The 20192-nt window shown below is 52.9% G+C and overlaps 6 protein-coding genes across 6 annotated transcripts; 4 read left to right on the forward strand and 2 right to left on the reverse strand.

Moving 5' to 3' along the window:
• Positions 1-519: 519 nt before the first annotated feature.
• Positions 520-5292, forward strand: eaf1 (MYB and HSA domain protein; the record flags this gene model as incomplete). Its single annotated transcript, XM_053098568.1, has 5 exons — positions 520-563; positions 646-789; positions 986-3867; positions 3931-4088; positions 4144-5292. 5 exons carry the CDS (start codon positions 520-522, stop codon positions 5290-5292), a joined length of 4377 nt encoding a protein of 1458 aa, XP_052957477.1.
• Positions 5293-6010: 718 nt separating this feature from the next.
• Positions 6011-7615, forward strand: spp2 (spliceosome ATPase-activating subunit SPP2; the record flags this gene model as incomplete). The annotated part of the gene is made up of 1 exon (XM_053098569.1): positions 6011-7615. One exon carries the CDS (start codon positions 6011-6013, stop codon positions 7613-7615), a length of 1605 nt encoding a protein of 534 aa, XP_052957478.1.
• Positions 7616-8169: 554 nt separating this feature from the next.
• On the reverse strand, positions 8170-11204 carry KD926_005352 (U3 snoRNA-associated protein UTP13; the record flags this gene model as incomplete). Its single annotated transcript, XM_053098570.1, has 3 exons — positions 8170-10886; positions 10945-10972; positions 11031-11204. 3 exons carry the CDS (start codon positions 11202-11204, stop codon positions 8170-8172), a joined length of 2919 nt encoding a protein of 972 aa, XP_052957479.1.
• A 349-nt stretch (positions 11205-11553) lies between these two features.
• Positions 11554-14452, forward strand: KD926_005353 (uncharacterized protein; the record flags this gene model as incomplete). The annotated part of the gene is made up of 5 exons (XM_053098571.1): positions 11554-11589; positions 11898-12263; positions 12334-12452; positions 12504-12569; positions 12622-14452. 5 exons carry the CDS (start codon positions 11554-11556, stop codon positions 14450-14452), a joined length of 2418 nt encoding a protein of 805 aa, XP_052957480.1.
• A 280-nt stretch (positions 14453-14732) lies between these two features.
• Positions 14733-18007, reverse strand: KD926_005354 (snRNP assembly factor; the record flags this gene model as incomplete). The annotated part of the gene is made up of 7 exons (XM_053098572.1): positions 14733-15901; positions 15965-16738; positions 16961-17030; positions 17087-17210; positions 17291-17540; positions 17622-17779; positions 17928-18007. 7 exons carry the CDS (start codon positions 18005-18007, stop codon positions 14733-14735), a joined length of 2625 nt encoding a protein of 874 aa, XP_052957481.1.
• A 183-nt stretch (positions 18008-18190) lies between these two features.
• On the forward strand, positions 18191-20091 carry KD926_005355 (ribosomal RNA-processing protein RRP9; the record flags this gene model as incomplete). The annotated part of the gene is made up of 2 exons (XM_053098573.1): positions 18191-18538; positions 18598-20091. 2 exons carry the CDS (start codon positions 18191-18193, stop codon positions 20089-20091), a joined length of 1842 nt encoding a protein of 613 aa, XP_052957482.1.
• Between the last annotated feature and the right edge of the window lie 101 nt (positions 20092-20192).

The following is a 20192-nucleotide window of genomic DNA, read 5'->3' on the forward strand; positions in this document are numbered from 1 at the left end:
AAAGTCATGTGACGTCCAAACTGGGTTAGGCCATTCACGGTTAGGTTTACGTAAGGGTCGTGGTGACCTGCATCCACGTTCACCTCCGGACGCTTCCTGTAGCTGCCTTAGGCCACCTGTCTTGCCGTCACTGCAGCATACCAAGTCTAACGCGCCGATTGTACTGTTACCACCGTAGCTGTTCCCGGTGCCCTTCCATTACTCTCTCCCCCCGTTCTTCTCTGAGACCTTTAGTGTTGCTCCCTCCTCCCATTATTCTGACTTGCCTGCCAACCAACCACAATCCCACCCCCCCCAAAAGGTTGCTACCCGTCTGAGATCTCTCTACCAATCCCCCTCAGAAAAAAAAATCCCTTCAGGCCATATCGTTGCGCGTCTTGATTTTTCACATCCCATAACAACACAACCACATCATTTCCATCATTTTCGAGCGATTTTTTCCATCTGGATGACTTCGCTCAATCCATCCCCCTTTATTTTAGCGCGTTAATCGGATGCTGTGTTCCCGAAATAGACTCGATGCTCCGGGAAGAGCTTCTCCAGTCTAAGAACGATGAGATCGCGTAAGTATTTAATTTCTCCCGGCGACCCATTACTCTACTCTACCTTCCCCAATGTCGATTTATCGCTTATTTGGAATTTTAGACGTTGTTTGTTGTCGCGGAAGCGCAAATTGAGCGAGCTCTACTTTGCGACCGTAGGCTTCGCGGGCGCGACCGAGAGCGCTTCGGCGGACCCGTTATATAACCAGAAAGAACAGGCGTTCCTCGACGCCAACGACCTCTCCAAGTAAGTCCCACCCTGCGCGTTCCCTTTCTTTTTCTTTCTGGCTTCTTTCACTCAATATTATTGATCTTCATCTTCATGTTTATCTTTGTCTTTTCCCTTCTCTTCACTTCTGTGTCTTTAGTTTTTTGTAATTATCTCTATAGTACTGTTTCATTACATAGTATACATGCGCGCGTTGCTGATGGTTATATTACAGAGGCCATTTCTTCAACGAAGCTACGCTACCGCCCTTCTCTAACTATGCAGCGCTCCGACAACGCGAGATCAAGGAAACAGCACCGCCTGCTGAGGTGCCGTCTGAATCAAACAATGCCACCCCAATCAGTCCACCGGCAGGAAGGCCCTCTGCTCCTCAGCCTGTCGCGAGCACAGATCGTCCGAAAGCACAAGCCCAGCAGCTACCAGACCAGAAGCCCGCGACTCCTGCGCCAGAACAATTGAAAGCGACCCAACTTCCTACTCAACCCCCACCGGCCATCGCATCTGAGACACCCCAAGGACCCGAGGTATCCACACCAGTAGCTGACAAGCCGACGGAGTCTGATTTCGAACTGAAGATACCTCAGTCGATTCCCCAGAGACCAACGAGTACCCAAGGCCAGGAAGGCGCAGTGGGTGATGTCTCGCCAGCTCAATCGAAACCGAATCGCGCGGTCGATGCTGCTCCGGGAAGCAGTGAAGTGTCATCCCTGCGCAAGGACCTCGGGAAACGGTCGTCTGTCACTACTGGAAGCCAAGTTCACGTTGAGCAGCCGCTCTCTCCCATTTCCTCGGGTGGTCCCTACTCCAGCAACACGCCTATTCCCGCCGGCGCGTCTCCAGATACAAGCCCTGCTGAGGATTCGATCGAGACTTCGAACAACGCTGTTCCAGAACAGAAACCTGAAACGCCTGCCCAAGCTCCCCCAACGCTGGTTCCTTCCACACCGGATGAACAGCTTCGCCTAGAGGAGGCCCAGTCACTCCAGCAAAACACTCTTGCGGCGAGTAAGGCCATTGGGGATGACGATGATGATTTACCCTCAACAAACGAAGTGATCCAGGAGAATGTTGTTCCGGCACTGGGAGGTCCCGAAGATTCGTCGAAAAAGCGCGAAGAATCAGTATCTGCACCCGCACCACCCGAGCCTATTAAACCTGAGGGAGCGATTGCAGCCGCTGAGGAATCGCCCGCTTTGAGTCAACAGAAGCCCGTGCAGACTACATCTCCGGTCGAGCCAACCGCAGGGCCAGCAACTCCGCTATCGAAGAAAGACACTCCGCCCGCCCCGTCAGTATCGTCCCAACCCGAGAGAATGATAACTAGAGTATCCTCGGGCGCCATCAGGCACAAGTCAGTGTCTGAGATCCTTGGAGAAACCCCGAAATCAGCTCTATCACCCCTCGATAAAGGCCATGCTACTGAAAAGCCCGCCGACGGCACACGATCTGCCTCTGATTCTTCGTCCACCTCTGCAGCTAAGATGCGCCTCAAAGACCGAAAAGCACGAGAGAAAGAACGGAGCAAGCTGTCCACAGTTGTGTTTCCGAAGCAACCACCGCAACCAGACAAAAATGACTCGATGGATCTTATTCGTCAGCAGTCCGGTGAGCTTGCTAGGCTAAATGAGGAGCAAGATTACCTTTACATTCTGTTTCAAAACAGGGCTTATACTCCACCTCGAGGCTCGACTCTTAACACTCTATTAGCATCCGCGCATAAAACATTGACAACCGAAAACCACCTCCTTGAGTATCATGAACAAATGGACAGTCGCACCTTGCGGCGCATCTACGCTCTTCAAAATGCGAATAGATGGCCTTTGCGCCAACTCAAGCGATCCGTGGAGCCACCTCGCCAGGGCTCTCATTGGGATGTTCTTTTGGATCATATGAAGTGGATGCGTACCGATTTCCGAGAAGAGCGAAAGTGGAAGATCGCCGCCGCAAAAAGCTGCGCGGACTGGTGTGCGGAATTCGTCAATAGTGATCAAGAACATCGGTCTTTGCTTCGTGTCAACGCCAGAATTTCAGCGCCGAAATTGAAGGAAGCCACCGAATCAAATATTATGTCGCCTCCAGACGAGACCGGCGATGAAGTGCTTGGAATATCCCATCCCACTCCGGATCTAGTCCCCTCGATGGAGGACGATTCGCTTAGCGAGGGTTACAATGACGAGCCTCGTCATGATCTTCATGATATTGTTGCGCCAGCCGCAATATTCTCGCTTGGTTCCGATGAGTTTAATTTCTCTCTCGATATGACACCGGCAGCCCAGAAGCTCTTGGATGAATTGCCAATCTATGCCCCCGTCAATCTCGCCCCTGATACAAACCTTCCGGAGTTTAAAGAGCCCCCGGATTCTTCCTGGAAGACCGAGCTCCTGCCTCTCTCGAAGTACGTACCAGGCAAAATAGCGTTCAACGAAGAGGGACCGCCTCGCAAGCGGAGCCGGTATGACTATTCGCAGTACCAATCAGACCCGGAGCATCGCGTGTTGGAGCTTCCTCCAGAGCAAACCAATGTAGCATTATTCCGGCCCGAGAATAAGCACATCCGTGATCGGATCCACCCGGGCCATGGTTTCAGACCGCCGGCTGAGTATAGCATGCCATCAGTGGGATTTTTTGAGTCACGAAATTCGTCCCAGTGGACCTATGCGGAAGATGATGAATTGCGCCGGCTTGTGAAGGAATATGCTTACAACTGGTCGCTCATCTCAAGCTGCCTTACCCATTCATCTCAATTCACCTCTGGGGCAGAGAGACGAACACCTTGGGAATGTTTCGAACGTTGGGTTGGCTTGGAAGGATTGCCAGCTGACTTGTCGAAGACACAATATTTCCGAGCTTATCATCAACGATTGGAGACAGCGCAGCGCACCGTCTTAGCACAGCAGCAGGCTGCCCAACAACAGCAACAGCAGCAGCAACAACAACAGGGCAACGCCAACCCCCAGGCACCGCTGCCAGTCAGGAGAAGAACCACACAACCAGTTCGTGTTGATCGGAGAAGATCTTCTAAGCACCTCGCCATGCTTGACGCAATGCGGAAGTTGGCAAAAAAACGTGAAACAATGCTGCAAAAGCAGCAACACGGTAAGAACGACAACGCTGACTGCATCTAATACAAATTTGACTAATTTTCGCGACCGGGTTTAGCTTCTCAATTGGCATCGCTTAGGAAAGTCAACGAAGCAAATCAACCGAAGCCGCCACTGTCGACGCCAGCTGAGTTCAGTCGGCTGAAGTATGAGCGGGATGTGAAGCTGCAAGAGAGGCAAGAGCACTACCGCCAGCAAATGATCGCCCAGCAAAGAGTGAGTGCCCATCTTTTGTGTCTGGCATTTCGGATTGGACTGACATGAAATTCAGGCGAACTTGGCGGCTCAGCGCGCTGGTCAGATTCCCAACCAACAACAAATGATGAATGCTCCTGGGCGAAACCAGAATGGTGTGCCTAACAACCCAGGAACCCCTGCAATGCCCGGTGGTACACCGAATGGGATGCCGAATGGAATGCCTAATGGACTACCGAATGGACTACCGAATGGAATACCACCTGGGGTTGGAGTGAACTCAGGACGACCCCAAATGCAAGGAATGCCCGGTGGACCTGTGAATAGCTCGGTACCTCCAAATCCCATGGCGATGAAAATGATGCCGCAGTCCGGTATGGCCCAGAATGCAGGAAATCGTACTACTCTGCCAATGCAGACGTCCCCGGACAATGCGCGAGTCCTTCGCGAGGCAAACCGTTTGCAGGAGCAACAACGGGTTCTGCAGTCTCGACAACAGCCGCAACCGCAACCGCCTCAACAAGCTCAACCCCAGCATGCTCAGCAACAGTTCCACAACCAGCAGCAGTTTGTGCCACAGGGATCGCATTCTCCCAACTTGAATATGTCTAATACCAATGGTGCCCCGAACAACCCTGCTATGATGGCTGCTCTTCAAGCCGGAGGCGGCATGCAAAGCCCATCCTTCCCCAACGGCACACCTCAAGGCGTGTCGACCCCCTCTCCTCGCATGGGCCAGCCCAATCTCCTCTCAAACGGCGTTGTACCCACCATCAGCAGCCTTCAAAATCAGATACAAAGGAACAATCCAAACATGACCCCTGAGCAGGTGAACAAACTTGCCACGGATAGGTTGCATCAATATCAGCAATCGCGCATGTCCCAAGTTGCCATGACCGCTGCCGCCGGTAATATCGGAGCTGTCTCGGCCAATTACCAAGTATCTCACGATGGCAACTTCCAACCTCCTCAATCTGGCATGAACGGGGGCCCGGGGATGCAGGTACCGCAAGCACAAGGCTTTTCGCCCATGATGCGCGTGGCACAAAATACGCAACAGGGCCGAGTTGGCGTCGGAAGCTCACCTGCTATGAACGGAACGGTTCCCCAGCCTAGTCGAAGCGCAACGCCGCAGAATCAACGCAGCGGTAGTGCACAGGCTGGACCCATGCCTGGTTCAAGCAAGAGCCCCAATCCACCGCAGGCACAGACTGCCGGGAACTAAGGTGGACATCACACGATTGTACTCTCCCTTTTTACACTTCTCTTCTAATTTTCAACTGTAAATATTGTCACTTTTTCACCATACCCTTTTATTACCCCAACCACTGTTTGTCTTTCGGTTCAATGCAACTGATGGAGTTCACCTTTATGCTGTCTGGCCCATTTATGCCCTCACCCATGTTACCTCCTAATCCCTATTCCGCCCTTCTCTCTGACGAACTATTCCATGATGGCTCTACCCTTGGGGTCGATCTCGGGTTTAGTTTTGCACCGACATGCATTGAATTGCCTGGAACTTCTGGCCGTCTAGACATAAGACCAGTATGTTTGTTCCTCCGGGCCTTTTATCGTCATTTTCAAGTTATTTTTGTTATTTTCCCAAGGTTTTGTACTACATGTATTGATAAAGCGGTTACCACGGTACGGGGATTGGATTGGAAGGTTGGAATTCGCAAGGAATGGAATGGAATGAAATACCACTACGATTGTATGATTAGTGTTCCGGAGCAAAGAAAAGAATAGCAGAACCCGAGATATAATCGATTTAATGTGTAGCTAGTAGTAATGAGCTCTCCATATTCAGTCGGCCGATCATATTTAAGCGCGCGCTTAAGCCGGAGCTTTCGCCACCCGCTCCGTCACGCTTCCCTCTTGCTTTTGATACTTGCCAACTCGCGTCTGCCTGTTTCATAAGTAACACATTCAGAGGCTCTCCCGCCATGTCCTCGTCTCAGCCGCCGCAGGACGGCGACAGGCCGTCGGAATCCTCCTCAGCAAAACCATTCAGCATGTCCATCGGCGGCCGACCAGCTGCGAATGGCTCCAAGAAAACCTCATTCAACATGCAATCGACGCCTCGACAGCAGCCCGACGCCTCCAACAAACGAAATCTCCCCCGCCGACCCCACAACCTACAGGATGACGACGAGTCCGACGATGACGACGCCGACAGCCGTGGCCCCGCTCACGAGGCCGTCACCGGCTTCGACACCATGACCGGCACCGCCATCCCCGCGGACCGATCGAACGAGCCCCGCGAACTGGTAATCCCCGTCGCAAGCAACAATAACTGGCGCAGACGCCCGGGCGTCAACCTTCGGCCGAAGGGGAAGAATTTGCTTCCAAAGGAAGTCCAGGCGATGCGGGAGGCTGAGAAGCGCGGTGAGGTCGCGGGCGAGAATCTCGAGACGAGTGGTCCTAGCGTGTCTTATGGTTTGAGTTTTGCGCAGACGGCGCCGCAGGCAGAGGGGCTTGAGGGATCCGCGACGGTGACGGAGACGGCGACGAATGGTAATCAGACGATGGAGGACGCCGATGCGGATGCCGAGCGGGAACCGCGCAAACCGCTCACACAGGATGAAATCGCGATGAATGCGCTGATCCGCGAGAGTAAAGGGGAGGCGGAGGCTCGGTCGGATCTGGTGATTGAGTCGGCGGACCAGGATTCCCGCTTCGATGAGACGTCCTCGTTCCGGGCGGACATTGCGGCGCGACCGGAGCCCGCGTCGCTGGATCAGTACAATGCAGTGCCCGTGGAGGAGTTTGGCGCCGCCTTGCTCCGCGGTATGGGCTGGAAGGAAGGTCAATCGGTCGGAAAAGGGAAATACGGCTCTCCTTCGGCGGGCGCGGATAAACCACGGGTTCCTGAGCGTCGGCCTGGATTTCTGGGGATTGGCGCGAAGGATACATCTATCAAGGGGAAGGGCGCCGAGGCGGAATTTGGGGCCTGGGGAAAAGCTGCGATGCGCAAGGGGTCTAGGAAGGCGGGGAAGGAGGGCGAGAATAATACCGAAGGCGTCTATATGCCGGTCCTCATGCAGAATAAGAAGACGGGCTCATTTACGACGGAAGAAGAGCTCGCGGCCGCGAAGAAGGAGGCCAAGAAGCCCGACGACGATGACTGGAAAGAGAGACGGGATCGCAACCTGGAAAAGAATGGCCGTGATCGAGACCGGGATCGGGAGTATCGCCGGCGGGATTACGACGATGAGGATGACAGCGATCGTTACGACAGACGGAAGAAGGGGTCTTCACGGCGAGACAGAAGTCGATCTTCTGGGGATCGGTACTCGAGGCGGAAATACGATGACCGTGAGGTTGATAGTGACCGGAGAGAGGACCGACATCGACGAGACAGAGATCGCGACCGCGACCGTCGTGACCGAGACCGGGATCGTGATAGGGATCGTGATAGGAGCCATCGCTATCGAGATGATGATCGCTATAGCTCGAGACATTCGTCGAGTACTTCTAGCAGACACGGCCGGGATCGAGACCGAGACAGTGATCGCGACTCGCACCGTCGAAGAAGATACGACGATTGATGGTATCGGGCCTCATAAAAATCCACATATATCGTTATATTCTACCAATATGAGCATCTTGCCTGAGGCAGACCCAATTTTGCAAGAGTAACCACTTCTTGGTATCCACGACCAGACCCTCAAGAGTCAGGCATAATCCGTCACTTGAACCGATCGTCGAACACGGTTTAGGAACTTGGGAAATCAGAATACGCCTAATGAACAGTCTATAGAAGTATCTGTTCACGTACGGTGCCGTATCAACCCAGCACTCGACGAAGCTTTCCAGATGCAAGCCACCAAAATCGCACCTTGGACCATGTCGAAAGGTTTGTCAATAGGGAATCCAAATAAGTATATATAGAAGCGAGACGCTGATAGACATAAAAAAGAACTTTTTTTCCTTTATACATTATCTTCTCCCAAGAAATCTGAGATGCCAAAAAACCAAAAAAAAAAAAAAAAGCAAATGGGACTCCAGTAGAACGCGCCGAGTAATAAAGAAAACCATCCTGTCTATTTTTACATAGCCTCATTCACAGGGGGGGAAAGGAGAAGGAAGTTCCCTTTTTTTTTTATGCTCCATGCATGAGCACATCCTTTTCATGTTCAGGGACATCGTCCGATTCCGGAACACCCAGTGCCCCTAACCCGATTCCACCGTCCATCTCTCCCAAGACCCATTCAACAAGGTAGCTCTCGTCCGTGAGCTCTTCGACCCGACGATAGTGACGTTCGGTGTACGCGGCTAATGCCTGTAGGATGTCCTTCATGGCGGCTGCGGTACGGCCGTTGTCACTGCGCCTGGCGATAGTGGAGCTTGCGAGCTCGGTGAAAGTCGAGGCGGGATAGGACCTGAATAGAGCGAAGAGGATGCGCTGAGCCACCCGCGAGGTGCGCGCGTTGGTGTTCCAGTCGCGCAGGCGGATAAGGAGGTTACGCAGGTGTTCGGAGCCGAGGGTTTGAAGGACGTGATCGATGGAGGGATCGCCGGTCAAGCTGTTGGCGCGTTCTTCCTTCTTGGGATCAGTGGAGTAAGGGTCATCAGCGGCATCGATGGCGGCTGTGAAGAGAGAAAGAAGTCGTCCTGGGTGGTTGAGTTGAAGGGCCAACGTGATGGCTTCGCGGTAAGCGCCTGCCCTGATGTAGTTCTCCAGCTGCTGGTCCTGTTCGACGCGGGCAGAGTTTGCGCTGACGGTGGCAGTAAAGGTGGCAGAGGTAGTGTCGGTCCAGAATGTGACGGTGGAATCGGCAGAGCCAGAGGCAAGCGCAAAGGGGCAAGAGCTGTTCTGGGTGGACGAAGTCAAAGCATCGGCACGCGAGCCAGATGGCGTGGGACTGGCGAGGGCCCACACTCGATCCGTGTGGTTATCGAGTGTGGTTTCTAGTTCTCCGCTATAAGGAGACCAGACCTTGACGAGACCATCGGCAGCAGCAGACGCAACGAGCGGCCGTGCTTGAGCTGCCACGTTCGGAGTCGGGGCCGACTCATCTTCTTCATCCTCATCCTTGCTAGACAGGTCCGGAGGCGGGAGCCAAAGGACTTTGAGCACACTGTTGGTGTGACCTTCGAACGTAAGGAGACAGCTGTAGTCCGACAAGCTCCAGACCTTGACGGTCTTGTCACCAGATCCTGTGACAATCAAACCTCTGTTTGTGCTACTCCGAGCTTCGGTGGTGAGAATGGGAGTACCCCGGGGCGCGAAGCGTGTAGACCAGACACCTCTTTTGTGACCGCGCAAGACACCAATTACCTCTCCATCGTCGGCGGACCAGATCTTGACTGTACGGTCCTGCGAGGCAGACGCAAATAGGGTGGAGGACGAGTTGACATCCAGGGCATTGATATCCTTTTCGTGAGCTTTGCGGGTGTATATCGCCTTAGCAGAGTGTGGTTTCGAGGATTGAAGAGGGGTCAGTTTTCCCAGGTCCCATCGCTTGATGGTACGATCTTGGGAACCAGTGAGGAGGAAAGATGGGGGGTGATTCACGGGGTCATCATGCGCCGGGGTGTTGGCTGGCGGAGGGACGCGAGGGAAGCTGATAGCGCCCAAAGACTCAGCATGACCCGTCAAGACTGCGAAGCAGGCGTAGGACGAAGTCTTTGGGTCTAAACGCCAAAGACGTGCCGTGTTATCCTTGGCACCTGTGGCTAACCAGTGACCGGACCAGTCCACATCGATACAGATGATAATGTCGTCATGGCCTTCCAGATGAGTGACGTCCGCACCAAAATAATCCTCTTCACTGACAGACGGCCGGTCGTTTGACGGTCCTACCGAAACGACTCGGATACTCTCGGTGTTTGTAGCAAGTGCAAGCATGGACCGGTCAGGCCCGACATAAGCAAGATCGATGATATCGTCGTCGTTACCAGAGATACGCCTGATAACGGGAAGCGGCTCAATCGAAGAGCCGGGCTTGAGGTTGGACAGAGGTTCGAGCGAGTGAAGACGCAGTGTCTGGTCCGCATGGACTGTTATAGCGAACGGCATACCCGGGGAATATTGAATGGCCACGACTGCCTCGAAATCCTCTCCCGCTTCTTGCTCATGGGTCACCTCTCCTCCTCGGTTGCAGTCCCATACGCGCAATTTACCATTCTCGCCTCCAACCACGCACAGCCCACTGTCGTCAACAAAAGTAGCCGCTTCCACACTCTCCAAGACCGGAATGATCCTACGCGTCTTGAATGTGCGAACATCCCAAACGATCACGGTCTTGTCTCGCGCAGCAGACAGCAGCGCATTCTCCGCCGGAGAGTAGGACAAGCTTCGGACCACCGACACGTGGGATTCAAGTGTAGCTATGGGCTTCCTCTTTTTCAAATCCCACACTCGTACTGTGCCTTCTTCGTCTCCAGAGGCCAACCGAAGGATATCGGCCGAGTCCACACCGTTGAGACCGGTATCCTCCATCTCCTCATCCGAATCGTCATCATTTGATTTGCTTTTCGACTTTTTCTTCTTAGAAGAAGACTTGTCTTCTTGGTCGTGGAACGGTATTTGGAAGAAGCACAGAGCCGAAATGACACCGCCGTGGCCATGGAAGGTATGCGTAGCGTAGCCACGACGAACATCCCAAATCTTAATAGACCCGTCGGCGGCACCAGTGGCCACAAATGTGCTAGTAGGATCCGTTGCGGTGGTGACAACCGGCGACGTATGAGGTTTGAGGCTTCGAACAAGTTCCGCTTCAATCGTCCGAGAGGTGTCATCGAAAGGCGTCAGAGAGTAAATGCGCATGGCCATTGAGCGCGAGCAGACAATGACATGGGAGGCCGACGGAGTGACTGAAGAAAAGAAAAATTAGTAAAATCCAACAGTCAAAGACACTGCTCAACTACATACTGGCCAAGCTGATAATGACTTCTCCATCCTATTATACTTCGTTAACAAATTGCGCTTCGTAGTGGGGGAAAAAGGATGCGACTCACTCCTTCGAGGCTGGCCAGTTGATCACCGGTTTCAAGATCCACAACAAGGGCATCTTCACCGACACAGGTGACCAGCAATCGCCCACTGGCATCCAGCGCAGTACTTCCTCCGGTGTAGATAGGACGAAGGGTCCGAGACGCCTCGAAGGTCGTCTTGACAACAGCTTTCGACATGGCTTGTGGGGGGTTTTCGACAGGATTGATTCTGGTAAACTACTGCGCCATCATACACTCCAGACAAAACCGCACCGATCGAAAGCGAGGGAGTTGCTGAGCGTCGAGGGTGTCGTTGCGCGGAAACTTCTGAATCTTTTTTCGAGATGTTTGGTCTGTTTGTCGCAAAAAAATCCCCGATCGGCAGTGGCCCGTGCGGCAACCGCCCCTGCCGCTGCAGCCGCTGCAACGAAAGACCGAGGCGGGCAAATCGACAACTTCCTCGTTGACCATCATCAGCAAGTTCTACTTCCTCCGGACAAAATGCTTGCTTGAGTTCCGGGAATGAACTCCATCATACTGCGACGTGATGGGGCGACAAGCGTATTTGAATAGACTGGCTCTGGTAGGCTCCAACTTTCTGTTCTTACCCATCCTTGATCCTGGGCCTTTACTGCAGCTTTGATATTTGGCGTCATAGTGTTCTCCCCTGTCCCTTGATGCTCTCATTTGTATTCGAGTTCTGGCATATCCCATATTTGAAACCAAAAAATATAGAAGTCTTGTACTCTGCCTCTCCTGATGCATGTTCTCTTGCGCTGTATTTAATACTATACGATTGTGTTACACTCGTGATCTTCAACCTATCTATTTCTTGATGTCGCAACCTGGCTTCATCATCTTGGGATGCTTGATTAACCGAACTTGTTCCAGGGCCGGTCCCCATATGAAGCTCCAGAGCGTCCCGAAGGATCTACCGCAGATCTTGCTCCCTCAGCCCAGCGAAGGAGATCAACTTTGTATGCGGACGATTATGTCCAAGACTACGATGAAAGAGGTCATCCAGTCAATCATGAATCCAAAGTATTCGGTAGAGAGCTCCGAAGAGCTAAAAATGACATTCTTTCCACCATGGGAATCGTCGTTAGCGAAGATGGGAACACTGGTGGCCCTAGTGAACAGCAAAGAGCCGAGATGTTGGCTGCTGAGAATGATTACGGATTGGTGATGGCTACCATAGACCAAGTTTCGGTTTTCCTTGGCACATGGTGGACGTCGTCACTAGCAGGCCGGATACAAGTAAGTCTGATGCTGAATTGTAGTCACCAAATGTTGGTTTCCTCATAATAAACTTACGTTGGATCTTTAGACTTTCAAAAGCTACACGCACGCTCCTCTGCTGGGCATCATGGGCCGTGAGCGTGCATTCCTTGGGATACATGGATTTTATTTCGCGGGGATTCCGGCCTGGGCTATGTGGACATGCCTGTCTATCTGCCGACATCATCCACTGGAGCGTCTAATTTCACTGATTCAAAGCCGCTTTCCTGATGACGATGCATTGTCTAAGATTGTGCGGGCATCTTTCAATATCTTGCATTCTGCGTGTGTAGATCGCGGTATCCCTTGAAAAGCCGACAGCTAACAGAATCTATAGAACAAGAGGAACCTTGCTTGTTTTAGCTGTGCAGACATACATGTATTCATTATTACAAGCCCTCCATCTCGTGCCTTCGTCGTTCTTCCCGACAGCTAGGTTTCTCATCCCGTTCGGTGAAATGGCCGCTATTCAATTCCCCCCCTTACCTGCAGACTTCTCTCTTCAGTCGCTTGGTGGATATTGTTTAACCTTGGCAAAAGCGCCCTCGCTCTTGCTCTATGTTTATATGTACCTGCGCCCGGTCATAGAAATAAGGCTCTATCGGTTAATCCGGAGGCGGTTGCCTAAGCCTACGCTAGCCGATGAGCTTTCTATCAAAGTGGCATCTGACAACGACCTTATCGACTGGATGGTTCCAACCCTTGGGCGACGGTCTGAAGAGGAGAACCGCCGGAGTAATATGTCCTTTGCCGAGGACATATTGTACGAAGTGAATTTCCTTCGGAGATGGGTTCTATCCTGGTTTGGTTTCAAGGAGCAACGGATATCACGGGCACCAGAGCAAGTGTCAGATACACGACGCAGGCGAGAATGGCTCGAATCCTTACCGTTAAGCGTGGAGCAACTGTCAAACGAAAGACAGACTAGAGCCCGGCAACTACAGCTTCAGTCGACGGTTCCTCCTCCCCCGGAAGAAGTGATCCGTGCTCAACCAGTCGCTTCTGGAACACTGGCAGCCAACGTGAGCGATATTAGTCGCGATCGAGTGTTGCATGGTGAAGAAAATCCCATTTCTCAATCACCCGCAGAAATGAGTGCTGGGGAATTCCCTGACTTGGCTCTACTGGACCGAGTAAATGATGTGGCTCCCATCAACAACTCATCCGCCATTGCGGACGACGCAGAGGAGAATCGCCGCGAAGATGTCTCTGAGAGCCGGCGGAATTCACGCTCTAATACTCTATTTTCTCGACCGTCATCTCCCGCAACGTCCTCTCCAACCTCACCTCGTGTTCGAGCTTCCTTAATCCACCAGAACTCAGAGGTTATCACAATGCAGCTAGAACTTTTGAATCCCCGAAATACACCAAGAAATGGCCAACTTATCACCAGAACGGCGCTTGACGCCGACCAGGCCAATGCTAATGGTATACCAACCGGCCGTCGATCATTCTCGGAAGTACTGGATGCACTTCTAGCCAACCAAGGTCAGGCCGCTATTGTCAACCCGGACACAGCTGACAGTGATGGACTCTCTAACTTAACCGCCGCTGTTTCACCCGAAGCCGGACAAAGCCCAATGGTCATTACACCCAATCAGTTGAACCCAAGGGCAGAGACGACCTCAGGTACTGGGCCAGAGCCAGTGTCAACGCTAGGCAGCATCTTGCCTGACAGTGTGGAGGAGCCAGGCCCAGAGGACAACCATGATGGAAACCCTGGGACGGAACCCGCCCATGAAAACGACTTCGATTCAGAAATATACCCCCGGATATCCGACCCCAATGTTCGCCAACAAACAGCCGCTAGTACTACCTCCTCCATCGCTCACCGAGTCACGATTCTTTCTTCTCACCCTGTTGACTCTCTCGCGTCCCATCTTGCTTCTATGATCACGGGTGTGCTTTTCCTCCCGCTCGAATCCCTCTATCTGCGCTCGGTTGCTTCCGCCTATCTATCATCCGTAGGATCTCCTGCGTTGAGCTCTGAAGTTCGTGAATTGGGTGCATGGGGTGGCGGTGGCTCGCGAACTGATATCACCGCCTACATGGGGAAAATGGCCTTGATGGTAGGCATGCAAGCCGCTGTGAATGCTAGCGTTTGGGGCATCGTTTCCGGCACCGCTATCAAAATTGGCAGGAAGTTTTGTGGCTGGGGCACTCTATGAGTCTTGTATAGTATACATTACAACTATCAGTTAATGAGAACATCAGTTCTAGTTCAATTTAGTCGAAGGAGCTTCATTTCCCGTGTTACTGTTCTTAATTTTTTTTTTTTTTTTTTAAAAAAAAAAATCGCAATGCACGGTGAAAGAGAAAATTGCCTATCGTAAGCATGACTTGTAATTATACAAAAGCTACCTCAACACCAAGTCTCGTCGAAGATTCCCGGTCAAAAAATACATGCGTAAATGTCTTTTTTGTTTTATCTTATCAACTGCCCATTATTTATTTGGCAGCAGCTTTGCCCTTTCGATTCGACATGCCCGGAACCTTTCGGCGCTCCCAGACCATCAAATATCCTTCCCTGGTGAACAAAGTCTCACTTTCGGCTCGCTTCACAAACAGATCTTGAATCTCCAACCATTCCGGTCCCCGCTGCTCTCCAGCATGCTGGGTTTGGTGCCGGGTGTTCTCCGCCTCCATCGCCTTATCGTGCAGCTGAACGAGCCAGGCAACCTTTTCGCTGCCTCCGCCGGCCCCCGAAGACGATGACCCGCCGGCCGCGTTGACGCCCTTATCTGCTGCCGCCTCGTCGGTTGCTCCAGGGGCGGCCACCGTGGGGTCAAGAATGATGTTGGCCACAAGGTCATAGAGGATCGGCTCGCCTGGCGGCCAGATCTCTGGTTTAGGTTCGACGTAGGGAGACATGTCGAGGGAGCGAGGGGACGGGAAGGTAACGATCGTGGGGTTCCGCTCTGAGACGAACCGGTTCTGGCTGAATCGCTTGATGTGGAAGAAGAGGTAAGGCGGGAGGGGATGGAGGAGACGATGCCGAACTCGATGAGCGAGTTTCTCCGAGGCTGTGATTCCGTTGTATTTGTTCAGGAGAGTGGTCAACGGGACCTGGGGAATGATGGATTCGCGATTGGAGGACTGGAATAGAGGAGTCGGCGGCAAATCCAGAGTGAGGATAAGATAGGGGATAGTTTGGCTGTTGATGGTGCCAGACTCGGTGAAGACCAGACGGGCATTTTGGGTATCAGAATGAGCCGTGATCGCTTGACTTTCGATCTTCAGGTGACCCTGGAAAGCGGCCTGAATCACACTCGTTGGGTTCTTCGAGGGTTTTTTGGAACCTCCGAGGGCTAAATGTAGGTTGTTGAGGAACCATGACAGGAAGTCTACAGGGTCGGACTGTTGGGTGAGGGTGAAACGTTTCGATGATCGGATAGCGATCTCCTGTAATAGTTCATGCGGCGAGACATGGGATCGGAAGGCCTTGGGATTCCATAATTTCCGCACGAGGGTGCTGAAGCGATGGACTAATTGTGGCGTTCCCAGCGCTGGGAAATCATGGAGCAGGAAGTAATTGCGAACCGGGAAAACATGGGCCAAGAGCTGAACCACCACGTTAAAATAATCGTTCGCCTTAATGTTGTTCATTCCCACGAAGCCTAAAACCAGAATTAGTGCCATGAACTAAGGGGGTCGGGAGCAGCATTTTATTCCATCCTCACCTGGTCTATAGCGGGCCCCAGCCAGATCGAACGCATCGTGGACCTCTTTATCCAATTTCGAGACCTCTTCTTTGGTGTAATAAGGGTCCACCACGTATTTGATATCCTCCAAACTCTTATTCTGGACTTCGTATCCCTCCGGGAGAACGTAGACCTTTTTGGTGCCCATGTTAATGAAGACATGGTGTCCGACTTCAAGAGCATGAAAGTAGGCATGCGATTTGGGTCCTCGGCCTGTGAAATATTTGCCACACACGAGACAGGCATATACGTTGATGTTGGACAGACTGACTGAGCACAGCTTTTCGAAATCGAAATCGAGGATGCCGCGATTAATGGTGTCGAGGTACAGGTCGCTGTAGCCCTCTATGGGTTGCGATTGGCGTTGCGGAGCCGCGATCACCGGCTTGTCGTCCTCCTCGTCGCCGTCGGAGGACTCACTCTCCTCTTTCTGTGCTGCTTCGGCTAGCACCTCTTGCTCCTGATCGGCTGCAGCAAGGATGTTCTCTTCATTGCGCTCGTGCTGTTCGGTCTCTTGTCCACTGGCTCGGCGCAGCGGTAGGGCCCCGTGGCTCGGGTTTTCTTGTTCGGAGGCTTCATCCTCCACGCGGACTCTCTTGGATGCAGGAGAGCCTGCCGGGAGGTCTTCCTCCAGCGACAACTCCGCTTGTCTCTTGGGCATCATGATTTGGTGAAGGGGATTGAAAGAGGGAACCGGCGCGGGAATCGAAACCGGCGAAAACGCGATGGGCGGTGGGGTGCAAACAAGACAAACTGCCGGCCGACACTATGACATATGGCTGGTCTACCATCGCCTTGCCGGGATCTACCATGACAGCTACGGTCGAGTTCTACTTCATCGAATTGATTTTTTGCCATGCACTCGTTCTTGAAAAATAAGGAAGAGAAAAAAAAATGTTAAAGAAAACCAGGTCCCGTAAAGCCGAAAACAAAAGACATGATGATATTGGTATGATACAACACCGCATTACGCACTCTTGACGATCCTGTCATTATCAAAGTCCAGCTCCCTCACGCCATCCTTGGTTACGACCTTGACTAGGACCTAGACGTTGTTAGCAAAATTCGTATCCATCGAGCGGTATATCCATTGCAACATACTCCTTTGTAGTCGATCGGTAGTCTGCGCTTCAGCTCGTCCGTGCACATCTCTAGGAGTTTGAGGCCTTGTTCGAGCGTGATATCGGGATGGTGATGTTTATCGAGGGTCGACAAGCAGTAGTATCTAGAAAGGTTTAGTTCCTGTTCCTCCGACGGCGCTTAACGCCGAGGTCAACATGACCCGGCATCCGGTTCTCCACTTACTGGGCGTATCCGTGAGCTGCGTAGGGAACGGGGGCCAACGAGGCCAGGTAATCGATCCAGAATAGCGAGGGCTTTTGGGAGATAGAGTCCACGCCAGCCAGCAACAGGTTGACAGTGTACGGACTGCGCGATCGCAAGCTCTGTGCCAATTCTCCTCGGACAAAGTTGGCCACTGCGTTCGGGCCCAGCTCGGTGCCATTTCGCATCGTATAAAGCGAGATGTTGGCTTGGATGTATTCCGCAAATTGTACTAGTACCCGGGTCCATGTCAGCTTGCCCGCTCCATTCACCTATGCAACAACTCATCGGCGGTTGGGTCGGTTATACGAACCGGTGTCTCCTGCCTCTCCCGAGAAAGCCATAAGGGTGTTCTTGCTCAGCTGTCGTGTCTTGTCGTCCTCGGCCTTGATAATAGTCGGACCCCTCATGATGGCCTTAGACGCTGCCAGAAGGACAAAGTCCTTGCCAGTGATACCCAGTAGAACCTCCCTAACAAACGACCGATTAGCTGGGGGTGAAATCCATTGGCACGAGATCCTAGAACATACATGGTTGATTTCGGTGGTCAGGTAATGAGGAGAAGGGCAGAAAGAGAAACGGCGGATGATGGGGTAGTTGGAGGAAGGGTCTGGGTTACTCGTTGGCCGCGCGGAGCTTGACTGCCTTGGGGAGCTGCTTAGGAGCCTGAGGCGGAGAGCTGGGCGGGTGACTCAGCATTTAGGCGTAACATTCTTGCGCTTTCCGCCTGCACGGGCCACCGGCAGAAAAAAAGTGAGAGCGAAAGCTTCATGCATTTCCGATCAACTTGGATCTCTCCCGTTCGCATACGCTCGCCTGTCCCAATTGGCTGATCACCGCAAATCAGACTTCCGGCAATCTCCAGAATAGCGATCCTGGGCCATGTCGTCCTTTTTCACCTTGCCCGCCTCTCAGCGGAAGCGCAAGAGAGAAGACCGCGCCGGAGCCCCCGCGTCCAAGAAACGAGGAGTCGATGCAGATAAGAATTCGAGGGAACGGGATGACTCGGTTTCGGGAAGTGACTTGGATGAGGAAGACGTGGCAGGCCAGGCATCAGCCCTGTCCGAGGAGAGTGGCTCGGATTCCGACGAAGGAGAGACGGCCGCGGACCGAAGATTGAAACTTGCCGAGAGATATCTGGAAAATGTACGGGATGAGGTGGATGATGTCGGGTTCGATGCGGCGGAAATCGACCGAGATCTGATTGCCGAGAGACTGAAAGAGGATGTGGTATGTATTGATATACAGTGCTTTTCTCGTGGGTCCGCGCGTTTCTAACGCTCCGGAAGGACGAATTCAAAGGGCGAGTGTACCGCCAAATTGCGTCGGATTTGGCTTTCTCGACAGCGTCACCTACCTTCTTTCGAGCAGATACCCAGACGACTACATCTATCGCGGTCCATCCGCCCTATGCTTACACGGTCTCCAAGGATAAAACGCTGATCAAGTGGGAACTTGCAACCCCGGCCGACACGACGAACCATCAGGATACCGCATCGAAACGGCCCCCGAAACCGCAGCGTAAAAAGCCGAAGCAAGTGAAGTTCGTGCGAGGTTTGCAAAAGGTCGCCGAGAGCGAGGAAGAGCACGGCCATACCAAGAGCATCCTGTCTGTCGCCGTTTCGCCGTCGGGGAAGTTCGTGGCCACTGGTGGGGAGGATCGCAAATTGATTATCTGGGACGGAGCGACCTTGAAGCCATTGCAGACTTTTCCACAGCACCGAGACTCGGTCAGCGGGCTTGCCTTTGCTCGTCATATTTCCAGCATGAGCTCTGGAGAACAACTCTTCTCCGGTTCCTTTGACCGCACGATCAAAACGTGGTCCTTGAGCTCTGCAGGTCACGCCTATGTTGAGACGCTGTTTGGACATCAGGACCATGTCTCGTCATTGGCGGCAATGACAATCGACGAGTGCATCAGTGTGGGCGCACGCGATCGTACGGCCCGACTATGGAAGGTTGTGGATGAATCGCAGCTGGTGTTCCGCGGTGGATCCAAGAAAGACTCATACCAGGAAAACAACATCGACTGTGTCGCTCCTCTACCTCCTAGTCATTTTGTTACTGGCTCAGACTCTGGTGCTCTCTCGCTTTGGTCGACTCACAAGAAAAAGCCTCTCCATACAATCCCGCTCGCCCACGGACTCGACCCCATTCCTCCTCTCGACGAGCTCTCGAATGAAGTTGACCAGGAGGTTGCATCGGCAAATTCTCGTTTTCTTCGACGGATGCCTCGCTGGATCACTGCTTTGACCACCGTTCCGGGTACGGATATCGTTCTCAGTGGAAGTTGGGATGGCTGGATTCGCGCCTGGAAGATTTCTGAAGATAAACGGACGATTATTCCCCTCGGACCTATTGGAGGAGGAAACGCGTCCTCCCCCGATACGCCGTCCGCACAGTTGAAGCAGTCTCTTGCTTTCGACACCCCTGCCAACCCGGATCATATGGCTGTCGATACGCCACAGACCGACGAGTCCAAAGACACCCCCGAGCCACTGGTTAAGGGCGTCGTCAACGGTATTGCCGTTTTCGAGCGACGAGCCGACTCGGTCAAGCCCGGCCAGGTATCAACCGAGCCCAAGTCCAAGTCGAAGTCGAAGTCCGCGGAGTCTGAGCCCCGCGGTCTCTGCATAGTGGCAGCCGTCGGCAAAGAGCACCGTTTTGGACGTTGGAAGTGCTTTGCAAACAACTACCACGACGGGTCCGCAGCGGATGGCCGCAATGGGGCCGTTGTATTCGAAGTTCCGTTCATTCCGGGCGCGAACTCGAAGGAGGCGTAATTTTGTCCATGGGATGAATCACGGTGATGTGGCGTATGTATTCTATCTGTCTGGTTTACTATTGTTTCTTCTGTACCTTGGCTATTCCCGGATCGGCGGTC

The sequence above is a fragment of the Aspergillus affinis genome (genome assembly GCF_023601865.1).
Source record: "Aspergillus affinis strain CMG 70 chromosome Unknown NODE_26_length_314309_cov_85_634089, whole genome shotgun sequence".
Classification (NCBI taxonomy): domain Eukaryota; kingdom Fungi; phylum Ascomycota; class Eurotiomycetes; order Eurotiales; family Aspergillaceae; genus Aspergillus; species Aspergillus affinis.